The sequence below is a fragment of the Oncorhynchus nerka genome, linkage group LG15 (assembly GCF_034236695.1).
Source record: "Oncorhynchus nerka isolate Pitt River linkage group LG15, Oner_Uvic_2.0, whole genome shotgun sequence".
Classification (NCBI taxonomy): Eukaryota; Metazoa; Chordata; class Actinopteri; order Salmoniformes; family Salmonidae; genus Oncorhynchus; species Oncorhynchus nerka.
The window spans coordinates 43,059,737-43,082,556 of record NC_088410.1 but is presented as its reverse complement, the minus strand read 5'-3'; the positions used below and the strand labels follow the sequence as shown (position 1 = coordinate 43,082,556).

At 42.0% G+C, this 22,820-nt stretch overlaps 2 protein-coding genes across 2 annotated transcripts; both read right to left on the bottom strand.

Annotated features, from left to right (window-relative positions):
* Window positions 1-1,075: 1,075 nt before the first annotated feature.
* LOC115142734 (aminoacylase-1) lies at window positions 1,076-16,637 on the bottom strand. Its single transcript, XM_029682406.2, has 15 exons — window positions 16,400-16,637; window positions 15,853-15,988; window positions 12,187-12,251; window positions 11,984-12,088; window positions 11,694-11,788; window positions 11,070-11,146; window positions 10,669-10,758; window positions 8,943-8,999; window positions 7,121-7,194; window positions 6,676-6,725; window positions 6,429-6,573; window positions 3,774-3,842; window positions 3,446-3,525; window positions 3,309-3,369; window positions 1,076-2,419 (listed from the first exon to the last, which is right to left on the bottom strand). Exons 2-15 carry the CDS (start codon window positions 15,977-15,979, stop codon window positions 2,255-2,257), a joined length of 1,260 nt encoding a protein of 419 aa, XP_029538266.1. The 5' UTR covers window positions 15,980-15,988; window positions 16,400-16,637; the 3' UTR covers window positions 1,076-2,254.
* Window positions 16,638-17,359: 722 nt separating this feature from the next.
* Window positions 17,360-21,503, bottom strand: LOC115142735 (protein ABHD14A-like). The gene is made up of 3 exons (XM_029682407.2): window positions 21,370-21,503; window positions 19,145-19,407; window positions 17,360-17,692 (listed from the first exon to the last, which is right to left on the bottom strand). The coding sequence occupies exons 2-3, from the start codon at window positions 19,370-19,372 to the stop codon at window positions 17,603-17,605; spliced, it is 318 nt and encodes a 105-aa protein (XP_029538267.1). The 5' UTR covers window positions 19,373-19,407; window positions 21,370-21,503; the 3' UTR covers window positions 17,360-17,602.
* Window positions 21,504-22,820: the final 1,317 nt, after the last annotated feature.

Sequence of the window (22,820 nt, the reverse complement as noted above, 5' to 3'; positions counted from 1 at the left end):
TGTAGCCACATCCTGGGGAGAGCAGTCTAATTACTGACCCACCACTACCTCCACTCTTCTCTTCCTGCTGATCCCCCCCTAGGAGGGCACTACTCTGTTAATTGGAATGGCTCTCTAAAGGGAATTGAACAGTAGTTCAACACTTCATGTGTCTGTCTGTGTGTGTGTGTGTAGCCAATTCCGAGTTATAATAGCCCTACATTAATAAGTACTTTGGTTTTGTGCACTGACACAGGGAACATTGTCAAGTCGGACGGACCGTGAACACATAGCGTAATACCAGCCAGACCTTAACATGACCAGAGGTCATGGGAAGGTTAACTCAGTCTCAACGTTAAATCACAAAAGTATCATGCGGTTCCACTACAGCATATTGAGGACACGTCTCAATGACACAACCCTGCAGTCTCAGACTAGGTTAATTGGGAGCAGAAAACAACATTTTCTCAGTCAGTCAAGCCTCTTCGTCCTCTAGCCTCAAACTCTTTGGCATATGCCTAGTCGTTTACTGGATTGACATTTGTATTTTATTTTTTTACCCAAACCAAAATATAATTAATGTGACCTTAGAATACAAAAAGGCAGAAGTGGATAGTTGAGCACTCACGGGGGCATTGGGAAGCACTATAAATAGACATTCAAACCAACTTATATTATTCTAAAGAATGTTGTAGCTTCTACTGAAAAAAAAAGAAAGAAATGTAACTCAATGAGGATCATAAACATTTCAAAATCTTCACCATTACGGTCATTGTGAGTCTATGAGTAGTGGCCATGTTGTTTCCGTTGGTTCATACCCGAGATAAACATATTATGGTGCTGACGGCCTCCACGTGGCTACAACACAATTACTCCTCAGTTCCTCTATTCTGTTTACTAAAATATATCTTATGCTCATGTTGTAAGATATTTCTGTCTTAGTGTTTTGAGCTGTGTGGTGTGCATGATACCAACTCGGTTTTTATTTTGATTTGTAAGAACAGATTTAGCTACACTGCTCTTTCCTATCTGCAGTCCCTGGGCAGAAAACATGAACACTCGATAACCTGTAAAAATCACATATAAAACACAACCGTTTAATAAAGTGATATCTTTATTCAAATCAGCTCTAGCAAATAGCAGGCACAAATTAATTTTCAAAAAATAATAATAATAATTTGACAAATCTGTGGTTTCAAGTAGTTGATGAAATATGTCAACATTGGCATTACTTCAGTCTTGCTTGTGTGGTTGGGGGCTAATCAGTAAGGCTCTGGCGTAAATAATAAAGTAGCTTAGAATCACATTACAATAAGGACTGGAAGATACCAAGTTGAACAGAAGATAACTTCCTTAATCTAATGGATGGATTTAACCTTTTTTAATACTCATGAACTATTTTAATAACAGAACATTTTGCCCAATTGGGTTCTGTGTTACATTTCCATTAAAGCTCAATTTCACTGTTGTTTTAATCAAATGGTTATAACTGTTACAAAAGTTGTTCAAAGAGCAAAATGGCAGATAAACATGATTAACTGAGGGGATAGTTGATGCTAGGTTTAAGTGGATAAGTAGTATTATGGAGGAACAGCTGAAGTTATGCTGTGCAAAGTTTGGATGAAGCAGCATTTTATTTACCAACTTCAAAAAGAGGGTCATCTGATATAACCGTGTTGCTTTTCTTTAATACAATCTTTGATCATCATTTAAGATTAGAATACATGGATTAGAATAGTGAATGATCACACCCTTCGTCAAGACGGCTTACACTGACGCATGAAACACATTCCCTTAAGTACAATGTTGTTACAAGGCTGTTACAATGTGTAATGCAATGGTATAATGTTGTCCTGAGTTGCTATGTACGGTCTGAGAAAATAAAAGATGTTATCCATACAAAAGGCATAGAGACAAATGTGAAGTGCTAAATTTGACTATTTTAAATTATATCTGTATGAAGTAATCTCATCTCATTCTTTGGCGCTGCCTTCTGGATTATTCAAAATCATCTGGATTATTCAACATTTGTTTATCTGTGAGAGGTGTCAGAGCAGACTTACACGTGCCAAGGGGAGGTTCAGAGACAAAGGATGTGAAGTAGCCAAGCTATTGACCTTTGATTTCTAAACTAGCAGTTCTCAACTGGTTTGGTTTCGGGACCCACATTTAACTGGGTTGCCTCAGTCTTCACCCAATATTCGAGTGACAAAAAAATATATCTTCACCAAAATGTATTCAAATTTGCGTCACCCACCAGTTAAGAAATGCTGCTCTAGGTGTCGCAAGGCAGAGCGGGCACATTTGCTAATGCTGGCACTAGGTTCTCGTACACCTGAATGCCTTTGAGGAAGACCTGCTCGTTCAGATATTCGTTGTGGTCGTGCAGCAGGATGGGTGTCCGGTTCATTGGGGAGAAGCCGATGGCAGGGAGGCCCACCTACAGCAGGACAAACATGATTTAGAGAGATCCTACTTTTTGTAAAGAAAGCATTGCCACTAATATCCGACACACTGACAATGACCTAACAGCAGAAACACATATTTTTTGCCTCAATTAATAAATTAGCATTAAATAACTTTGAAAACGTCATTTTACCCAGTAAGGGCCCTCGCTCTACCATTTTACCAAATATTGTATCAATCTCAAGAGGGGTGATTTTAAAGGGAGAACTGCATTTAGCTCATTCAAAGCACTGCGGTTTGTCTCTACGGAGATTTCTAGCTTGTGGCATTTATGATGCATTTCTTCTCCTAATGATCAAGTAAAATGAACAACACATATGGACATAGCTTTGAAGTGCAAGAGTCTACAAAAACAAAACATGTTTTGTCCTGAGGTCATAAACGCATTAAAAATACATGCAGTTCTAAGTGTTTGAAAGTAAGATGTTGTTATGGTGTACTAGGGTTGGGTGGTATCCCCGATTTTCATACCGTTTCTGTACCATACCAAGGTATACGGTATTACCAGAAGTGCACACAAGGGGCATTATTAAAATAATACAATAAAAAAAATAAAAAAAATGCACAAAACAATTCAGGCAACAAGGATCTTTATCTAGGAGGGGACTGCTGTAACCAAGAAGCTCGATTTTGACATCTAGCCAGTCAAATGCATAGCTGGAGCCCTGAGCTGGATAGAATTGATTTGACTCATCTTAGATTTCTTAGTTATACTTAACTTAGTTATAAGCAGTGGCGTAGCCCCCGGGATGACAAAGAACAGTATTGAAAATCATACCGTCGGTATTTCCAAATCACACAGTATATTGGCCAATCCTATGGTTTACACACTACATTATCCATGGGCCACTGCTCTAACTCACCGCTCTGATGAAGCGACTGTCCGTGGCTGCAGGGAAGATCTCCTTTTCCAAAGTCATGTTCCTGAGGCGAGAGAAATTCAGATGAAGCTCGCCTTTACTGAGTGTGTGTGAGTTTGGGTGTTAGTGTGTATCCTCACATGGCTTTGCAGGTTGTACTGAAGGTGTTCCACCAGGGGTCGCTATCATCTGTGGATGTCAAATTCTGGTTCATGTGTTTCTGTGGAGGACAGAACATCTTACAACTGGGTCGTTTTCATTCATTTACACCGTAGCAAAACACTTTTAAAAAACAAGCTTTTCTTATTGGAAAGTTCAGGGAGTCCCTCCCCGTTTACTTCAATTTCATATCTACTGAATATGACCGAAATCAGAACACATTAAAGCATACTCTACTGATATGTGATCAGTGGTCTCCATGCCCATATACAAGTGCGTGTATGGAGAAATGCATTTTATTGTACTGACCTGAGCAAACTCATACGTGATGCCCTCTCCTGCCTCCTTACACCACTTCTTAATCTGCTCCTCGAACTCCTAACAATGGAATAAAATATTTGAAATGGTGAAGACAGAGTAATCGTTTTTTGGATCATTTCTTTTAGGCCTATTTTAACAATTGAACAGTTTTCTAAAGACAAAAATTGTCCAGGTTACATTGTTACACACAAAAGATATACCATGACATTTGAAATGCTTAATTTAAATTAAACAAAACTTAATGTAGTATTTCTTTACAGCGCACTTGGCTACTGCGGATTCAGACGTCACGTGGCTTTGATAGAACATTGCGCATTTACAGTAGCACAATGTAAGTAGCCTATAGTTCTGAGGATGCACAGAGTGATTGTTTTATTTTCAAGCTCATTTTCCCTTTTAACGACATTTAGACCTCCAGTCAGCCCTGGCAATGGTATGCCATTTTCCCCACTTCAAATACAGATTAGCCTAGTACCACTGGAGGGTCCACAAGACCTGATACAAATCAATGCAACACTCACCAAAAAACTTTTTGGGAAACAACAACTCATTTTCAGGGTAAGTTGCTAAAGGCAGGTTGATTTGTTGCTAAATGACGTTGTGATGTCATTGCGTGATAACGTAAAACTGCGTCATCAAGTAGAATACACAATAACGTTACTCAAATTGACTGAACATCGAGAAAAAAATATTATTTGACATTTGTTCAGGACTCACTCTTTTCTGTACTTCTGGCTGTACAATTTTGATTGAGACATGTTGATTGATGTTATTTCTGTTCAAGATCAAACATTCGTGACCAACTATATTCATTGGGTTTGGCTCGTCGAACCCACTGCTGCAGTCAGCCAACAATGATTTGCAATTTGCTGAAATTGCTGCTGGCCTGCTGCTGACGTCACTCACTATGCACTTTTGCAGCCAGGCACGTGTTTTGTGACTGAGTGTATGACAGAAAATCGTTTTTGTGTCATTGAGAGGGAAAATGCTTGCATTTTAGCATTTGAGTCACTTTTCAAAACTTGCTAAAAGTTTCAAATACATTTTCAAAAAGTTGCTACATTTGTTGCTAGGTGCTGTTTGAAAAACATTGTTGCCAGGGCAGTCTGAAAAGTTGCTAAATCTAGCAACAAAATTGCTAAATTGGCATCACTGGATGGGGAGCATCAGACTTTCACTGTGTTGCTGTTAGCCTAGGCTACTGTTAGTCAAAGACGACCGATGTAGCAACAACCGTGCACTGTCTGCTGTTGTGGAATTTTGCTTCATTCTGATTGGTCAAGAGAGTAGAGCAATTTATTTTATTTTTTAGAATTGTTTTCATTTTTTAAAATCAGTATATTATTCGAATAGTGAAATAGGTGGAGTCTGTACTATATGTAACAATATCAAAGATTTTACTGAGTTACAGTTTATATAAGGAAATCATCCATTTAAATAAATTCGTTAGGCCCTAATCTATAGATTTCACATGACTGGGCAGGGGCGCAGCCATGGGTGGCTTGGGAGTCAGGCCCACCCACTGAGGAGCCAGGGCCAGCCAATCAGAATGATGTTGTATAATAGAAAGAAACACTCCTCAGTTTCATCAGCCACCCAGGTGGCTGGTCTCAGACAATCCCGCAGGTGAAGAAGCCGGATGTGGAGGTCTTGGGCTGGCTTTGTTACACGTGGTCTGTGGTTGTGAGGCCGGTTGGACATACTGACAAAATTCTCTAAAACAACATTGGAGGCGGCTTATGGTAGAGAAATGGACATTCAATTCTCTGGCAACAGCTCTGGTGGACATTCCTGAAATCAGGATGCCAACTGCATGCTCCCTCAACTTGAGGCATCTGCGGCATTGTGTTATGTGACAAAACTGCACATTTTAGAGTGTCCTATTGTCTCCAGCACAAGGTGCACCTGTGTAATGATCATTCTGTTTAATCAGCTTCTTGATATGCTATACCTGTCAGGTGGATTGCTTATCTTGGCAAAGGAGAAATGCTCACTAACAGGGATGTTTTTTTTCTTTTTTTTCTTTTTTAACCTTTATTTAACTAGGCAAGTCAGTAAAGAACAAATTCTTATTTTCAATGACGGCCTAGAGGGTTAACCTGCCTTGTTCAGGGGCAGAACGACAGATTTGTACCTTGTCAGCTCTGGGATTTCGAGCTAAAAGGGATGTAAACAAATTTATGCACAACATTTGTGAGAAATAAGCTTTTTGTGCATATCGAACATTTCAGGGATCTTTTAGTTGAAACATGAAACCAACATTTTACATGTTGCGTTTACATTTTTGTTCAATAAGTGTTTTCAGTAGTTAATTACATTTTTGCAAAAAAGGTAAGAATATGGGTGATGTAGGCAAACATTTCCAGTCTTTTTCAGGATCAGACCCAATTCTCATTTGAAAAAGTTGTTTAATAGGCTAAACTATTATGTTAACATCTGACTCCAATTTGTAGTCTATGACATTTAAGAGTTAGATATAATTTATGAAGCAGTAGTTTGGATGAAGAGAACTACTTTTCGTGTAGCTTATCTTCTCCCAGTGTGAAGTGGTTGGTAGCTTGGTAAACTACATATTCAGAAGAGCTTCCACAACATTTCTAATTTAAAATGTCCCTCCCTAACACACAAGGCACACACACACACCTGCAAATTGACCGTGGGTGGTATTCTCAAGTCAAAACTGACATCCATCTCGGCAGGGATGACGTTGTAGGCCACGCCTCCTTTCACCATGGTCATGTTGACAGTGGTGACGTCACCAAGAGTGAAACACTCGCTGGTGTTCAACCTGCAACACACACACACACACACAACACTAAAATCACATTCCTGTAAAATAGTTATGGCTCCCTCTAGTGACTGAACTCATCCCTCTTCCTGCCTTACTGACCTGTGTTTCTCCTTCTCCCTGAAGTCCAGGAAGGAGTTAATAATACTGCGCTGTGAGAAGGGAGACAGACAAAAGCAGGTGAGGTCATTGACATCACCGTCCTCCAAGTGATCAGAATCAGCACCCTTTTCTGCTGTCTTTGGCCAAGTGAACTATAGTGTGTGTGGGGACAAGGGTTGTGTCCAAAATGGTGACCTACATTTTAGTAATTAAGCAGACGCTTTTATCCAGAGTGACTTACAAACGCAATTAGAGTTAAGCGCATTGCTCAAGTGGCACATTTACAGATTTTTCACCTAATCAGCTCTGGGATTCAAACCAGCAACCTTTCGGTTACCGGGGCCAACGCTCTTAACCGCTAGGCTACTTTTGACCAAGGCCCACAGGAAAAAAGGTGCTATTTGTGACACACTCAAAGTCACTCTAGCTGTGGAGGAAGTCTTACCAGTTTCTCTGCAGCCGTGTTCTCCACAAACCTGGAGCCGTGGCCAGGACTGCCTGGGCAGTGGACCGTTATCCCTGAGGGGAAGCAGACACACAGGCTCTTTCAAAAAACAAAACAAAAATAAGATTTTTCACATCCCCTCACCTAGTCTCTTTCTCAGAACACATTGGTGGAAAAGGTCTGACTGGAGGATCCTTGGACCTTCTCCAATCCATTTGAGACGGCAGACTGGTCTCAGACTAGACTTAACACAGGAAATGGAAATCTGGGACACTCAAATGAATATGGTTACATTCAACCTAACGTGAATAAGAGCATCATTGGCGGCTGCTGTGGGGAGGACGGCTCATAATAATGGCCAGGAACGGAGTAAATGGAATGGCAAACACATGGAAACCATGTTTTTGATACCATTTCACTTATTACCGTCCTGCTATTACCACGAGCCCATTCTCCCCAATTAACTTGCCACCAACCTAAAATGATAAAGCAGCAATCAGCAGTTGAAACAATAACAAAACTCCTCCCTGGCACTTAATTTTAAAATCCAAAACAGGATGTAGCTACTGCATATTCCCCTTTTAAAAGGCAAAAACAAAATTAGAGTGGTTGGTAAAAGGCAAAGGTCTAGCAACCCAATGGTTGCGTGTTCAAATCGCATCACGGACAACTTTAGCATTTTAGCTAATTAACAACTATATACATTGCATCTACTTAGCTAACCCTTCCTCTAACCACTAACTTAACCCTAACCTAGCTAGCGTTAGACAACAAATTGGAATTCGTAACATTTTGTATGAATTGCAAGTTGTAACATATTATACAAATTGTAATTACTAACACATCATACAAAATGGATGATGGACATCCACAAATAAATACACTGAACAAAATTATAAACGTAACATGTAAGTGTTAGTCCCATGTTTCATGAGCTGGGAAAAAAACAACCATTTAACCTTTGCCAAGATAATCCATCCACCTGACAGGTGTGGCATATGAAGAAGCAGATTAAACAGCATGAAGAAAAACACAGGAGCACCTTGTGCTGAGGACAATAAAAGGCCACTAAAATGAGAATTTGAGGGAGAATGCAATTGGCAAGCTGACTGCAGGAATGTCCACCAGAGCTAATGCCAGATAATTCAATGTTAATTTCTCTACCATAAGCTGCCTCCAACGTTGTTTTAGAGAATTTGGTAGTACATCCAACCGGTTTCACAACTGCAAACCACGTGTAACCACGCCAGCCCAGGACCTGCACATCCGGCTTATTCTCCTGCGGGATCGTCTAAGGGGGTGGGGGGAGTGTTGAGTATTTCTGTCTGTAATAAAGCCCTTTTGTGGGGAGAAAAGAAAACTCACTGATTGGCTGGAGCTGGCTCAACAGCCTGGCATACACCCTCCCAGGCCCACCCATGGCTGCCCCCTGCCCAGTCATGTGAAATCTATAGATTAGTGCCAAATTAATTCATTTTAAATTGACAGATTTCCTTAGATGAACTGTAACCTAGCAACAATTTCAAAGATTTGACATGTTGTGTTTATATTTTTGTTCAGTATACATACCATACGCAGCCAACATTTCATTGTTTATTTGAGTGTCCCGGATTTTAATTTACTACCCCAGAGTCCAGGTTGGAGGAGGCGAGGAGACGGGTATTCAGGAAAGACTAATTGAGATAGGATCACAGACAGACTAAGGCCAGGGTGAGAGGAAGAGACATTTGTTGTGCGTACTGCTGGGCGTGCGTGTGTATTTGATCATTCGTCATTGTTACAGCTAGGGCCAGATTCTCTAATACTCAGGGCTGATACTTACACCAGGGATTCCTCTCGCCATAGAAGACAGTGAAGGCTTCCCCAGGGTTGGCAAGACCTAAAACAAAATAGAAAAATCCAGACATCAGGTGACAGAAGGGAAGTATAGGGCCTAAGGAAGTGTTCGTTTCAGTGCTGGATAGTCCCGAGTATATCCCAAGGGGCACCCTATTCCTTACAGTGCATTCGGAAAGTATTCAGGTCCCTTGACTTTCTCCACATTTTGTTACATTACAGCCTTGTTCTAAAATTGAATAAATTGTTTGTTTTTTCTCTCGTTAATTTAAACACAATACCCCATGACAATAAAGCAAAACCTGGTTTAGACATTTTTTGCACATACAGTATGACGCTACAAGCTTGGCACAGATCCTCTCCGGCTCTGTCAGGTTGGATGGGGAGCGTCGCTGCACAGCTATTTTCTGGTCTTCCAGAGATGTTCAATCGGGTTCAAGTCCAGGCTCAGTCACTCAAGGACATTGAGACTTGTCCCGAAGCCACTCATGCATTGTCTTGGCTCTGTGCTTAGGGTCATTGTCCTGTTGGAAGGTGAACCTTCAACCCAGTCTGAGGTCTTGAGCGCTCTGGAGCAGGTTTTCATCAAGGATCTCTGTACTTTCTTTAGTTAATCTTCCCCTCAATTCTAACTAGTTTTCCAGTCCCTGCCGCTGAAAAACATACCCATAGCATGATGCTGCCACCACCATGCTTCACCGTAGGGATGGTGCCAGGTTTACTCCAGACTTGACACTTGCCATTCAGGCCAAAGAGTTCAATCTTGGTTTCATCAGACCAGAGAATCTTGTTTCTCATAGTCAGTCCTTTAGGTGCCTTTTGGCAAACTCCAAGCGGGTTGTCATGTGCCTTTTACTGAGGAGTGGCTTCCTTCTGGCACTCTACCATAAAGGCCTGATTGGTGGAGTGCTGCAGATATGGTTATCCTTCTGGAAGGTTCTCTCATCTCCACAGAGAAACTCTGTCAGAGTGACCATCGGGTTCTTAGTCACCTCGCTGACCAAGGGCCTTCTTCCCCAATTGCTCAGTTTGCCCAGGGGGCCAGCTCTAGGAAGAGTCTTGGTGGTTCAGAATTTATTACATTTAAGAATGGGGGAGGCCACTGTTCTTGGGGACCTGGAATGCTGCAGACATTTTTTGCTCGAAACAATCCTGTCGCGAAGCTCTACGGACAATTCCGTCGACCTTATGGCTTGGTTTTTGCTCTGACATGCACTGTCAACTGTGGGACCTAAAATAGACAGGTGTACATTTCCAAATCATATCCAATCAATTGAATTTACCACAGGTGGACTCCAATCAAGTTGTATAATCATCTGAAGGATGATCAATGGAAACAGGATGCACCGGAGCTCAATTTAGAGTCTCATAGCAAAGGGTCTGACTACTTACATAAATAAGGTATTTCTGTTTATAAATTTGCAAAGATGATTAATAACCTGTTTTTGCTTTGTCCAAATGGGGTAGTCTGTAGATGTAAAACAAATATTTTATCAATTTTAGAATAAGGCTGTAACGTAATAAAATGTGGAAAAAGAGATTTGAATACTTTCCGAATACACTGTATATATTGCACTAGTTTTCACTAGAGCCCTATGGGGCCTGGCCAAAAGTACTGCACTATAAAGAGAATAGGGTGCCGTTTGGGATGCAGGCCTCGGTTTATAGTTGGGTGTTAATAAGTGGTACAGTTAGGTTTTTTGTTCATTTACCTTCGTCAAGTGCAAAGCCAATGTTCAATTTCTGAAACTCTGGGAGCTTCACAAACGTCTCCATTCCTTTGTGACCTCCGACCTCTTCATCTAAGACATTCAACGTGTCAAATCCAGAGCAAAGAGTATCTCAAGCAATCACATTTATTTACAGAAGTTGTCAAAAGTGCTTTTAAAAATGTTCTATACCCTTGTCAAATGACAGGGGCTGAGTTTCAAATGGCTCCCTATATAGTGGATTACATTTGATCAATGCCTATAGGGCTCTGGTCAAAAGTAGAGAACTATATAAGGAATAGGGTGCCTTTTGGGTCGCACCCATGGAATTACTACATTATTACAGTGTTGTCACAGTATTACATTCTGAGAAGCCAGTCTTAGCCAATGACTGCTCATCCTACCTGGCACAAACATTAGGTGGATGGTGCGCATACACTTCCTTCCCTCTGCTTTAAGTCTTCTGATGGCCTGGATATACCTATGAGAAATGTCGAGCAGTAGCCTTATTGGTTATGAGGCAAACAAACACTAGGAGATGTGAAGGACACTGGTAACATCGAAATTGGATTACAGTTGCATTCTGGTAACTTTCCTAATTCCCCCCCCCATTATGATTATACCGAAAACACATGTAAAACAGGTAGAGGGCAGAACACACAGTCCCATACGAAATCAAACCCACTCCAACACCCCAATCTCTAACAAAGCTCCACCCCAAAACTAGACTTAAAGCAGGCATGATATATACTGAGTAATATAATCAAACAGTAAAAAAAAATACAAAACAAAAGAGTAAAAATAATTTGGCTTGGTTTATAGAGTTGTGAAATTAGCTGGGTCCATGTCTTCTACAAAGGATTGTAAAGGTTGCCAGATATTATAAAATGTAATTGCAGATCCCCTAACGGAGTAGCGTATTTTCTCTAGCTTGCGATGTTGCCTAACTTCCTTTATTTAAATGAGAGTTTTGACCCGTTGTGTTGGGATATTTTATCCCAACAGGGTGGTTATGACATCACACTCACTGTATGGTGACACACTTCATGTCCTGTGTTCCTCGAGCGTAGATGTTGCCCTCTGCATCTTTCACAGCAGCAAACGCATCATACTTCCAGTGTTCCTGGAATGAGACGGATAAGGATGAGTTCCTTTCCCCGTTTCCCCTCGCACTAGTGGTAAAGAAGACAGTGGGGTTCCAGGGGCGTCTCAGAGTTGGAGGGCTAATCTAAGATCAGGTCCCCCCCTGTCCATGCGTGACTAATCCTAGATCAGTACTACTCTGATATGCTTTACAAATACATGCCTAGGTCTTTACCTGGTAAACAGGCACAACGTCAGTGTGGGAGTTGAGCAGGATGGACTTCAGAGCAGGATTGGTCCCCTGCCAGGTCATGATAGACACAACTCTACCGGGGCAGACCTACAGACAGGTGTGAGGAGGACAGAGACAGGAGTTGACATGAGGTCTATTGTGTAAAGAGTTGAATATCAAAAAGACATGTACCTAACCACACAAACCTCAATTTTCTTCATGGGCAGCCCAAGCTCCTCTGCTATTCTATCCAGGAACCTCAGAGCAGCATCTGTAAAGAGATAAACACAACCCAAGGGCCAAGACTGTTACACCAAGACAAGGTTCATAGTAGTCTCATACAGAAAACCAAAACACATAGGTACAGTAATGAGTAGAATGTGTTGGTCTGAATGTAGCCAGGTTTTAAATTAACTTCCACGGTTATAAAACACACTCTCTCTCTCTCCTGTTTAATAATTACTTCGATTGTGTTTTCCCACCATTAAGACTGACAATCTGTAACCATTACCTTTCCAGCTTGAGTTCAATCAAGGGGACTCTAAACTCATTATTCTTAGTGGCAAAGACTGGAGTTAGGCTAATAGTCACAGACAACACAGACACCGAAATAACACAAGGTTTACTGCTATAACCACGGTTGGGGAGTAACGTATTACAAAAAACGAACTGTAATCTGTTAAATTACCATCAAAAATATTGTAATTAGATTACAAATACTTTTGAAAAACTACAGAATTACTTCTAGGATTCCTATTAAGTTCACAAATGATGTTTGTAAAAAATATCTTTATGACACCTTTTTTTCCCCTCAATGACTTACAAAATCAACATTGAAAAAAGGCGCAAATTTAATTTTTTTTTTCCGCCTGAGCGAGTCTGACCACAAATCAGAGACCACGATTGCACACCAAATCCATTTGAAGGATCATGGGAAAAGAGCAGGAATAGGCAACAGTCTAAGCCATGTCTTCCAACGGTGCGACTGCTGTCGACATCCAAAGAAAGTACATACAATTTTAATATACGCTTGGAGGTAAGGACGACAGCAGTGTTGTAGACTACGGGCAATACGGATATCACTTATTGACATCTACAGAGCACAATGATATGAATCAAACTGCTGCCCTCTCATTTAGCTATTTGCACCGTGATTGTTGTGGATGGCTGTTCAAACGTATGTGTACTTTCACCCAATAAATGGTTGATATGAAGAAGTTTAAGGTGCCTATCAAGCATTGTTTTTAGAACCAGTGGACAGCCAGTGAAAAATACACTCTTGCAATAGCTGCACAGTGCAGATACCAGCCTATGGAATAAAAATATGAGGGTGCCTCCTTTCTAAACTCCTCTGTGGTATTGTGCTCCACATCATACTGCTTTTATTGGTCAATCCATAGGCTGAAAGGCATCCACATGCTTCCCAGCCGAAACAGTATGGTGGAGTGCATGCATATGATGATTATTTTTTGTGACGTTTTTGTTAGTTTTCGGAGAGCGTTTAGGTTGTTTGGGCACACATTTTTTTCTGGAGGCAAGCCGAAGTTCGGGGACGAAGTCTACGCCCCTTCGTCAATGATTGGTCAACAGTAGGGATAAAAAAAAAAAAATTATAATCTGTTTCGTTTTTGTGCATGTTTTCTGATATAAAAAATATAAAAAAACACTACACCAAACATTTTAGTTAGATGTAAAACTGCATGACTAAGATTTCTTTAGTTAGATTAATTCTGACTATGTTGAGGAAGTATACTGGCTACGGCGTCTAAAAATGGACAAACAGTACTATTGCCGCTCTTCTCAAATTTCTCAAGCTAATGTCTTTTAAGGGGGAATGCGGGCACACTCGTTCGGTTAGGCACCAGCCGAGGGGAAAGTAATCAGATTACTTTACTGAGCTTGGGTAATCCAAAAGTTAAACTACTGATAACAATTTGGGCAACTAGTAACTGTAAAGGATTACATTTAGAACGTCATCTTCCCAACCCTGGCTAGAACATACTCATAGGACATTTAGAACAACATACTGTGCAGACATAGGAGTAGAACACTGACAGAGAGAAAAGAAACAAGTCTTCCTGACACACTAGTATTAGTCCCAACAGTGACCTATGGACCCTGGACAAAAGTAGTCTGCTATATAGGGAATAGGGTGCCATTTGGATCTCAGCCTAAAGTTAAAGACATGCATAAATTCAAATGTCTTCCCCCGAGAAGAAGTGGACCTTACACCATTGTAGGTAATAATTAGCCAATTGCTGGCCTTCAGTCAGATTTTTTCCTTTCAGCGTTATATAGTCCAGTGGTAAGGGTTGCAGAATGGATTTACAGTAGATCAATCATTTATGGTAGCTACAGTGCATTTGTAAAATATTCACAGCTCACTGCACATAGCCCATCTATAAATAGCCCATCCAACTACCTCATCCCCATACTGTTATTTATTTTATTTGGCTTTTTCTACATTGTTATGTTAAAGCCTTATTCTAAAATTGATTGAATAAAAAGTTAATCTACACATAATAACCCATAATGGTAAAGTGAAAACAGGTTTATAGAAATTTAACAAAGTTTAATTAAAATTTAAAAAACAGATGATTTGGAAAGGCACACACCTGTCTAGATAAGGTCCCTCAGTTGACAGTGCATTTCTGAGCAAAAACCGTGAGGTCGAAGGAATTGTCCGTAGAGCTCTGAGACACAAATCTGGGGAAGCGTACCAACAACGGTCTGCAGCATTGAAGAGCCCCAAGAACATGGTGGCCTCGATCATTCTTAAATGGAAGAAGTTAGGAACCACCAAGACTCTTCCTAGAGCTGGCCGACCAGCCAATCTGAACCATATCTGCAGCACTCCACAACTTCGGTATTTATGGTAGTGGCCAGGCAGAAGCCACTCCTCAGTAAAAGGCACGATAGCCCACTTGGAGTTTGCCAAAAGGCACCTAAAGGACTCTGACCATGAGAAACAAGATTATCTGGTCTGATGAAAGATTGAACTCTTTGGCATGAATGCCAAGCATCACATCTAGAGGAAACCTGGCACCATCCCTACGGTGAAGCATGGTGGTGGCAGCATCATGTTGTGGGGATGTTTTTCAGCAGCAGGGACTGATCGAGGGAAGATAAACGGAGCAAAGCACAGAGATCCTTGAGGAAAACCTGCTCCAGAGCACTCAGGACCTCAGACTGTGGTGAAGGTTCACCTTTCAACAGGACAACAACCGTAAGCACACAGCCAAGACACCGCAGGAGTGGCTTCGGGACATCTCTCTGAATGTCTGAGCGGCCCAGCCAGAGTCCGGACTTGAACCCGATCGAACATCTCTGGAAAGACATGAAAATAGCTGTGCAGCAACGCTTCCCATCCAACCTGACAGAGCTTGAGAAGAATGGGAGAAACTCCCCAAATACAGGTGTGCTAAGCTTGTAGCGTCATACCAAAGAAGACTCAGCTGTAACAGCTGCCTAGTGCTTCAACAAAGTACTGAGTAAAGGGTCTGAATACTTATGTAAATGTGATGTCTGTTTTTAAAAACCAGTTTTTGCTTTGTCATTATGGGATATTGTGTGTCGATTGAGGGGCGGGGGGGACCATTTAATTTTAGAATAAGGCTGTAACGTAACAAAATGTGGAAAAAGTGAATGGGTCTGAATACCGAATGCTCTGTAAATAATGTATGATAAGGTGTGGTGGTGGTACACAAAACCTTATCCACACAGTATGACATTGTCTATGTCCCAAATGGCAACCTATTCCCTACTATATGGTGAGAAGTAGTGCACTATATTGAGTGTCAAATTTGGGATGCAGACATTATCATATAAGATTTACATCCACGGTATAGCTTAAACACAGATCCATAACTTACCATAGTCAGGCTCTGGGTGGACAGTCCTGAGGCGGAGGTACTCTCTAAACAGGTTCACTGAGGGATCTTCTCCCGATGTGGCCTGGCCTCCACCACAACCACCTGATCCATCCTTATCAGGCAACATAGTAACGGTCTTAAGTAGGGAGAGAGGAAGCAGGCTCTGAGTGATGTAGGCTACAGGTACACATCCGTGTGTGTATCAGTGAGAGCAGCCCATATGTAGCGATTACTTTTTCAACAAGCCATTTTGCAAATCAACCACTATATTTTAGTGAACTTTAGCATGGGGACATTGTGCATGCTATGCGAAACACAGCGCAGCCACATTCACATGACTAGCAGTGGAAACCTGCTTAGCTAGCTAAATTCCTCCCAAGCCAAGGATTAGCTAGCTAACGTTAGCTGGCTAAACAATACATTAGTTAACTAGCTAACGTTAGCTAGCTAAACAATACATTAGTTAAACAAGCTAACAGTAGTGTATTAAGCAAAAACACCAGCGTATGTAAACGTCACACAGAGTAGGATTTCATGAGACCCTTACCTTGATATATCACGACTGACTACCTCACTGAATGAAAGTTCACTGTCACTGTTTACTTGTAGTGATGGGTCGTTCGCGAACGAGCCGGCTCGCATATCAGAAGAGCCGAATCTATATAAACAATTAAGATATGAATAATCTAAATGTTTAAATTAATAGAAGTAACTAATTCAAAGAACGACATTTTTTTTTTAATAATAATAATATAGGCCTAAATGTTCAAGCGCACACATTCGTTCTGACTGTCTTGGCAGCTGACTTGTAACATTCAGTACAAGGGATGTGCAATCGATCTCCATCGATTGTTCTCATCGTCGGCATCAGTACCAAAACAGGCTACATGTATATTTGCTCAAACGTGTATGTTTTGTAAACTAACAATTACTAAATACATAACTGTTTTCTGAAGTCGTATTAAAGGAAATTTAGCACAATAACAGCACAACTCAAATAGAGGACATGATTGTTTAAGCCAATTAACTTTTGATGCTTTTATTTGTTGTCCAATGAAAAACAAAATCACCTGTTATGTACAAGTTCATTATAAAATAAGTAGTGGTCATTGTCATAACAAAAACATGGAACGGAGTATACTTTTCTGGTTGTAACAGCTTTCCACAGATTTAGTAGATAGTACCTTAATTGGAATGATCACACAGGACCCGTGCTAGTTTTAGTTTTCTGTTGCAAAACATTTTGCTATGGTGTGCACTTATGAATACGACCCTGGGACTATCTCCCTAGCTCTCTTTACACCTCTTTATCATCATGTCAACTGATTTTTATCATGGAACCAATAATGGTGCCTGTAGAACAATAAATACTTTGAATGTGCATATACTGTACGAGATGCTCAACTTGCCTTTAAAGAGCAAACTTATTTTAGAGTTGTTTTCTATTGAACGGGATGTTAACAAAAGCATCGTAATGGAAGCAACTCCACCGGGGTGACTAGGGGGGGGGGGGGGGGGGCAATTTATCATATCAAAGCAGCCTTTGCCCTGTTATTCCAGAGGTCTACTTTCCTTTTATCTGAATTGCATAATACTCCTCCGCTTCCATGCAAACACAAACATGTATCGCTCTTCTATCCCACAATGTTTCTTCTCCACTCACTCCAGTTTGCTTGAGAAAGTCTAACAGTGAATGGTGGAACTCCCCAGGTTTATCCATGTAGCAGGCAGGGCGCGCCCCCATCCATTTTCAGGACTGAGTGGTGTAGGAGCTGCATGAGGTTCTTGTGGGACTGGGCCCCCAGGTTGGTGTCCAGTGCTCCGAACAGAGAGTATGAGTCTGCATAGGGAAATAGAAGAAAGCAGGGATCACAATACGATATATTAGTGGAGGGCTGAACATTTCAAGTAACTTTCCCAACATTTTCCCGAAATCCCAGTTGGAAGATTCCTGGAATCAGCACGGAATAAGTAGGAAATCCGGGAATCCTCCAACCGAATTTTGCAACCTTACATTAGTGTTTTAATGTACATTTATGAACAGTATTACTTCTCAGACTAGAGTAAAAAAAAAAGAGAGATTTAATTGACACATCAATATCATAAAACAAAGAGGGCATGCTGTTCTCAACAGATAAAAACAGACTGTCATTGTGCCAATGCATTACAGATACTCGTAGCTTCATTCTGCTACCTAGTGGTCATTTTGCATGGATGCACAACATAAACAGGTCAGTTATACAGTGGGGTGCAAAATGATTGGATCCCTTGAAACAGATGAGCAAAAAAATACTCTAAAATAAATACAAATACTGAGCTATATTGTGTGTAAAAACACGTTTTATATTATAATATTTTATACTAATACAATTGCGAAGATATAGATTTTGTTTAACAAGTAATACAAAATAAATGTAAAAAAAAAAGATAGGGGAGGGTGTGGGAGTATGGGAAACAGGGGAACAAATTACTTTGACCACTATCTTTAGATTTTATTTTATTATGTGTTAAACAAAATCGCTTTCTCTGAGCAATTGTATTAGTATAAAATATAGTTTTTCATTTTTGTGTGTGCATACAATATACCTCAGTATTTCTATTATTTATTTCATACAGTCTTTTTTGCTCATCTTGATCAAGGAATCCAATCATTTTGGACTCCATTGTATAACTTTATTTTATTTTCTTCTTTTTTAATTTTTTTTATACATGTAAACAAAACCTGCATATCCTTAGCAGAAAAATATCAAATCTTAATTACTGATAGAGGTGCTCTGTAATTCAATTTCATTCTGAATAGAGTTAAAACACACAAACTCAGACTGTGTTTGAGCCTAGTAAACCCAGCCAAGGATAATCTTAAACCAATCAAGGACTTGCACTAATCCAAGACGACAATATCCTGTAGTTGTTGTTGGTGCATTTCTCTGTGCCCAAGACCATTATGTCAGATTCTAACTGGTTAGAGCGACTATGTAGCCTAACCATTACAAAGTCAATAAAATACAACTATGTATTTATGCTTCATCATTGCCATCTTTCCTACTGCATTTTCCTACTGCTTCTGCTGCTACTACTAGTAGCACCACACTAGAAGCTGGCTGGGTCTCACGCCCCAAAATAGCTTATCTAGTTCCTCCCACAATTTACTCAAATTCTTTGCTTTATTGAGGTTTATTTTTATATTGGTTCACTTTATGCCATTTTTGCTAGTGAAACATTTAGAATCGCAGACACTCATTGAGTTGTAAGGGACCCACTCTCAGGCCTGTAAAGCTCCTATATAACACACCCAGACATCCAGCATTGCAGTTCTCGCCTGGATGCCCTGGTACTGCTGAGGGGTGTAGTTGCGGGTTCCTACAGGGGCTATGGGGATGAAGCCGTGGAGCTGGGCACTGTGTTTCGTGAGGAAGGGGATGGAGCAGTGGCCGCTCATAGATGGGCTCAGCAGCACCATTGTCCGGACGCCCAGCGTCTCCATAAACCTCCCTAGGAGGTCCACCCGGTGCTGAACCATCTTCAGAGCATCCGAGTCTGGAGAGTTCCCAAATCCTGGAGGGAGGAAAGGATTTAGAGAAAAAGGGAGAGTGAGAGAGGAGAAGGGAAACCAACTGATAAAGCACTATAAAAAGTGTGAAAAAGCATTTGTGGAATTCAATGAGAACCCATGATTCTAACTGGCTATCAGAGGAGGCTGGTGGGACTGACTCTGCCATCAGCATGACGCAACAGGAACCGTGATTCGCCGGACCAGGCAATGTTTTTCCACTCCTCAATTGTCCAGTGTTGGTGATTGCGTGCCCACTGGAGTCGATTCTTCTTGTTTTTAGCTGATAGGAGTGGAACCCGGCGTGGTCGTCTGCTGCAATAGCCCATCCGTGACAAAGATCAATGAGTTGTGTGTTCCGAAATTGCAGTTCTGCACACCATTGTTGTACTGTGACATTAGGTCTGTTTGTGGCCCGCCTATTAGCTTGCACGATTCTTGCCATTCTCAATGCCTGCCTGCCTGCCTGCTTAATTTAGTGCCCCATGGCCCATGTGACTCACTGTCTGTAGGGGCGATCTATTTTTGTGAATGGGCTAGTGTAATAAACTGGCCAAGAAGTGTATGTGATGAGTCACAAGAGTTAGTGCAAAAGGGATAAATGCAGATAGTTGAATAGTTAACCAATAGCTACCTGGACTAACTAATCAGCAGTCTTATGGCTTGGGGATAGAATCTGTTCAGTGCCCTGTTGGTTCTAGACTTGGTGCATCGGTACCATTTACTGGTGGCTGGAGTCTTTGACAATTGTGCAGGCCTTCCTCTGACACCACCTGGTATAGAGGTCCTGGATGGCAGGGAGCTCGGCCCCAGTGATGTACTGGGCATCTACCATCTGTAGCGCTTTGTGGTCGGATACCAAGCAGTTGCCATACCTAGCGGTGATTCAGCCAGTCAAGATGCTCTCAATGGTGCAGCTGCATAGTTTTTGTAGGATCTGAGGAGCCAGCTGAGGGGGAAGAGGTGTTGTCATGCCTTCCTCATGACTGTGTGTGTGGACCATGATAATTCCTTAGTGATGTGGACACTGAGGAAATTCAAGCTCTCAACCTGCTCCACTACAGCCCCATCGATGTAGGTGGGGGAGTGCTCGGCCTCCGTTTCCTGTAGTCCACGATCAGCTCCTCTGTCTTGCTGACGTTGAGGGAGAGGTTGTTGTCCTGGCACCACACTGCCAGGTCACTGACCTCCTCCCTATAGGCTGTCTCATCGTCATTGGTGAACAGGCCAACCACCATCGTGTCACCAGCAACCTTAATGATGGTGTTAGAGCCACGCATTTGTGGGTGAACAGGTAGTAGAGGAGGGGACTAAGCACACACCCGGAGGGGCCCCCTCACCACCTGGGGGCGGCTCGTCAGGAAGTCCAGGATCCATTTGTAGAGAGAGATGTTCAGTCACAGGGTCCTGAGCTTAGTGATGAGCTTTGAGGGTTCTATGGTGTTCAAAGCTGAGCTGTAGTCAATGAACAGCATTCTCACGTAGGTGTTCCTCTTGTCCAGGTGGGAGACGGCAGTGTAAATTGCAATATAGATTGTGTCATATGTGGATCTGTTGGGGCGGTATGGAAATTGGACTGGTTCCAGGGTGTTTGGGATGATGCCGTTAATGTGAGCCCTGACCAGCCTTTCAAAGCATTTCATGGCTACAGATGTGGGTGCTATGGGGCGATAGTCATTTAGACAGGTTACCATGGCGTTCTTGGCAAAGGGACTATGGTGGTCTGCTTGAAACATGTAGCTATTACAGACTGAGTCAAGGAGAGGTTGAAAATGTCAGTGAACACACTTGCCAGCTGGTCAGCGCATGCTCTGAGTATGCGTCCTGGTAATCCATCTGTTGTCATGCATGGTTCAGTGTTGCGACCATAGAAGGAATTTAGCTAGTCTGGTAGGCTCGCGTCAATCGGCAGCCCGGGGCTGGGTTTCCCTTTTGTAATCTGTGATAGTTTAGGGATATATACGTACGATCACTGTGGGGACAACGTTGTCAAAACACTTATTATTGAAGCCGGTGACTGATGTGGTAAAAGCCTCAATGTAATCGAATGAATCCCGGAACATATTCCAGTCTGTGCTTGCGAAACAGTCCTGTAGCTTAGCTTCCGCTTCATCAGACCACTTCCTTATTGAGTGCGTCACTGTTACTTCCTGTTTGAGTTTGTGCTTGTAAGCAGGAATCAGGAGGATAGAGTTATGGTCAGATTTGCCTAATGGAGGGCGAGAAGAGCTTTGTATGCATTTCACCTGTAGTTGCACAGGTGACATGCTGGTAAAAATGAGGTAAGACGAATTTCAGTTTCCCTGCTTTGGAATCACCAACCACTAGGAGCACCGCCTCTGCATGTGCATTGTCTTGTTTCCTTATGGCCCTATACATTTGGTACATACATGAGTGCAGTCTTAGTGGCAGCATTGGTTTGTGGTGGTAAATAGACAGCAAAGAAAAATATAGATAACTTTCTTGGTAAATAGTATGGTCTGAAGTTCATCATGAGGTATTCTAACTCAGGCGAGCAAACCTTGAGACTTCCTTAACATTAGAGATTGTGCACCAGCTGTTCTTAACAAAGAGACACACACCTACCCCCTTAACCTTTCCCTGAAGCTGCCGATCGGTCTTGACGATGCATAGGAAAAACAGACAGATGTATATTGTCTATGTCCTTGTTCAGCCACGACTCAGAGAAACATAGGATATTACAGTTCTTCAGGTCCCATTGATAGGAGAGTCTCAAACGGCGCTCATACAGTGATTGTACGTTCGCAAATAGAACGGAGGGTAGAGGTGGTTTATTTACTCGACGTAGTCTCGTCAGGGAGACCGTGTCACGCCCTGACCCGTGAGTTGGCGTGGGCATTCTATGTTTTGTGTTCTATGTTTTCTGTTTTTGTGTCTGCACCAGACAGAACTGTTTCGGTTTCGTTCGTTCTCTTTGTTATTTTTGTTATTTCAGTGTTCAGTTCAAATAAAAGCATGAACACGTACCACGCTGCGCCTTGGTCCTCTCCTTCCAACAGCCGTTACAGAACTACCCACCACCAAAGGACCAAACAGCGTGGAATAGAGGACTGGACATGGGAGGACATTCTGGACGGCAAGGGATCCTACACATGGGAGGAGATCCTGGCTGGAAGGGATCGCCTCCCATGGGAATAGGTGGAGGCAGCCAGGAGAGCGGAGGCAGCAGGAGAAGGGAACCAGCAGTATGAGGGAACACGGCTGGCAAGGAAGCCCGAGAGGCAGCCCCCAAAACATTTTTGGAAGGTGGCACACGGGGAGTGTGGCGGAGTCAGGTTGGAGACCTGAGCCCACTCCCCTTGCTTAACGGGGTGAGCATGTGCTATGGGGTGATGCGCACTGTGTCTAGGCCGAGCATTCACAGGCCGGTATACTCGGTGCCAGCGTCCCGCATTTG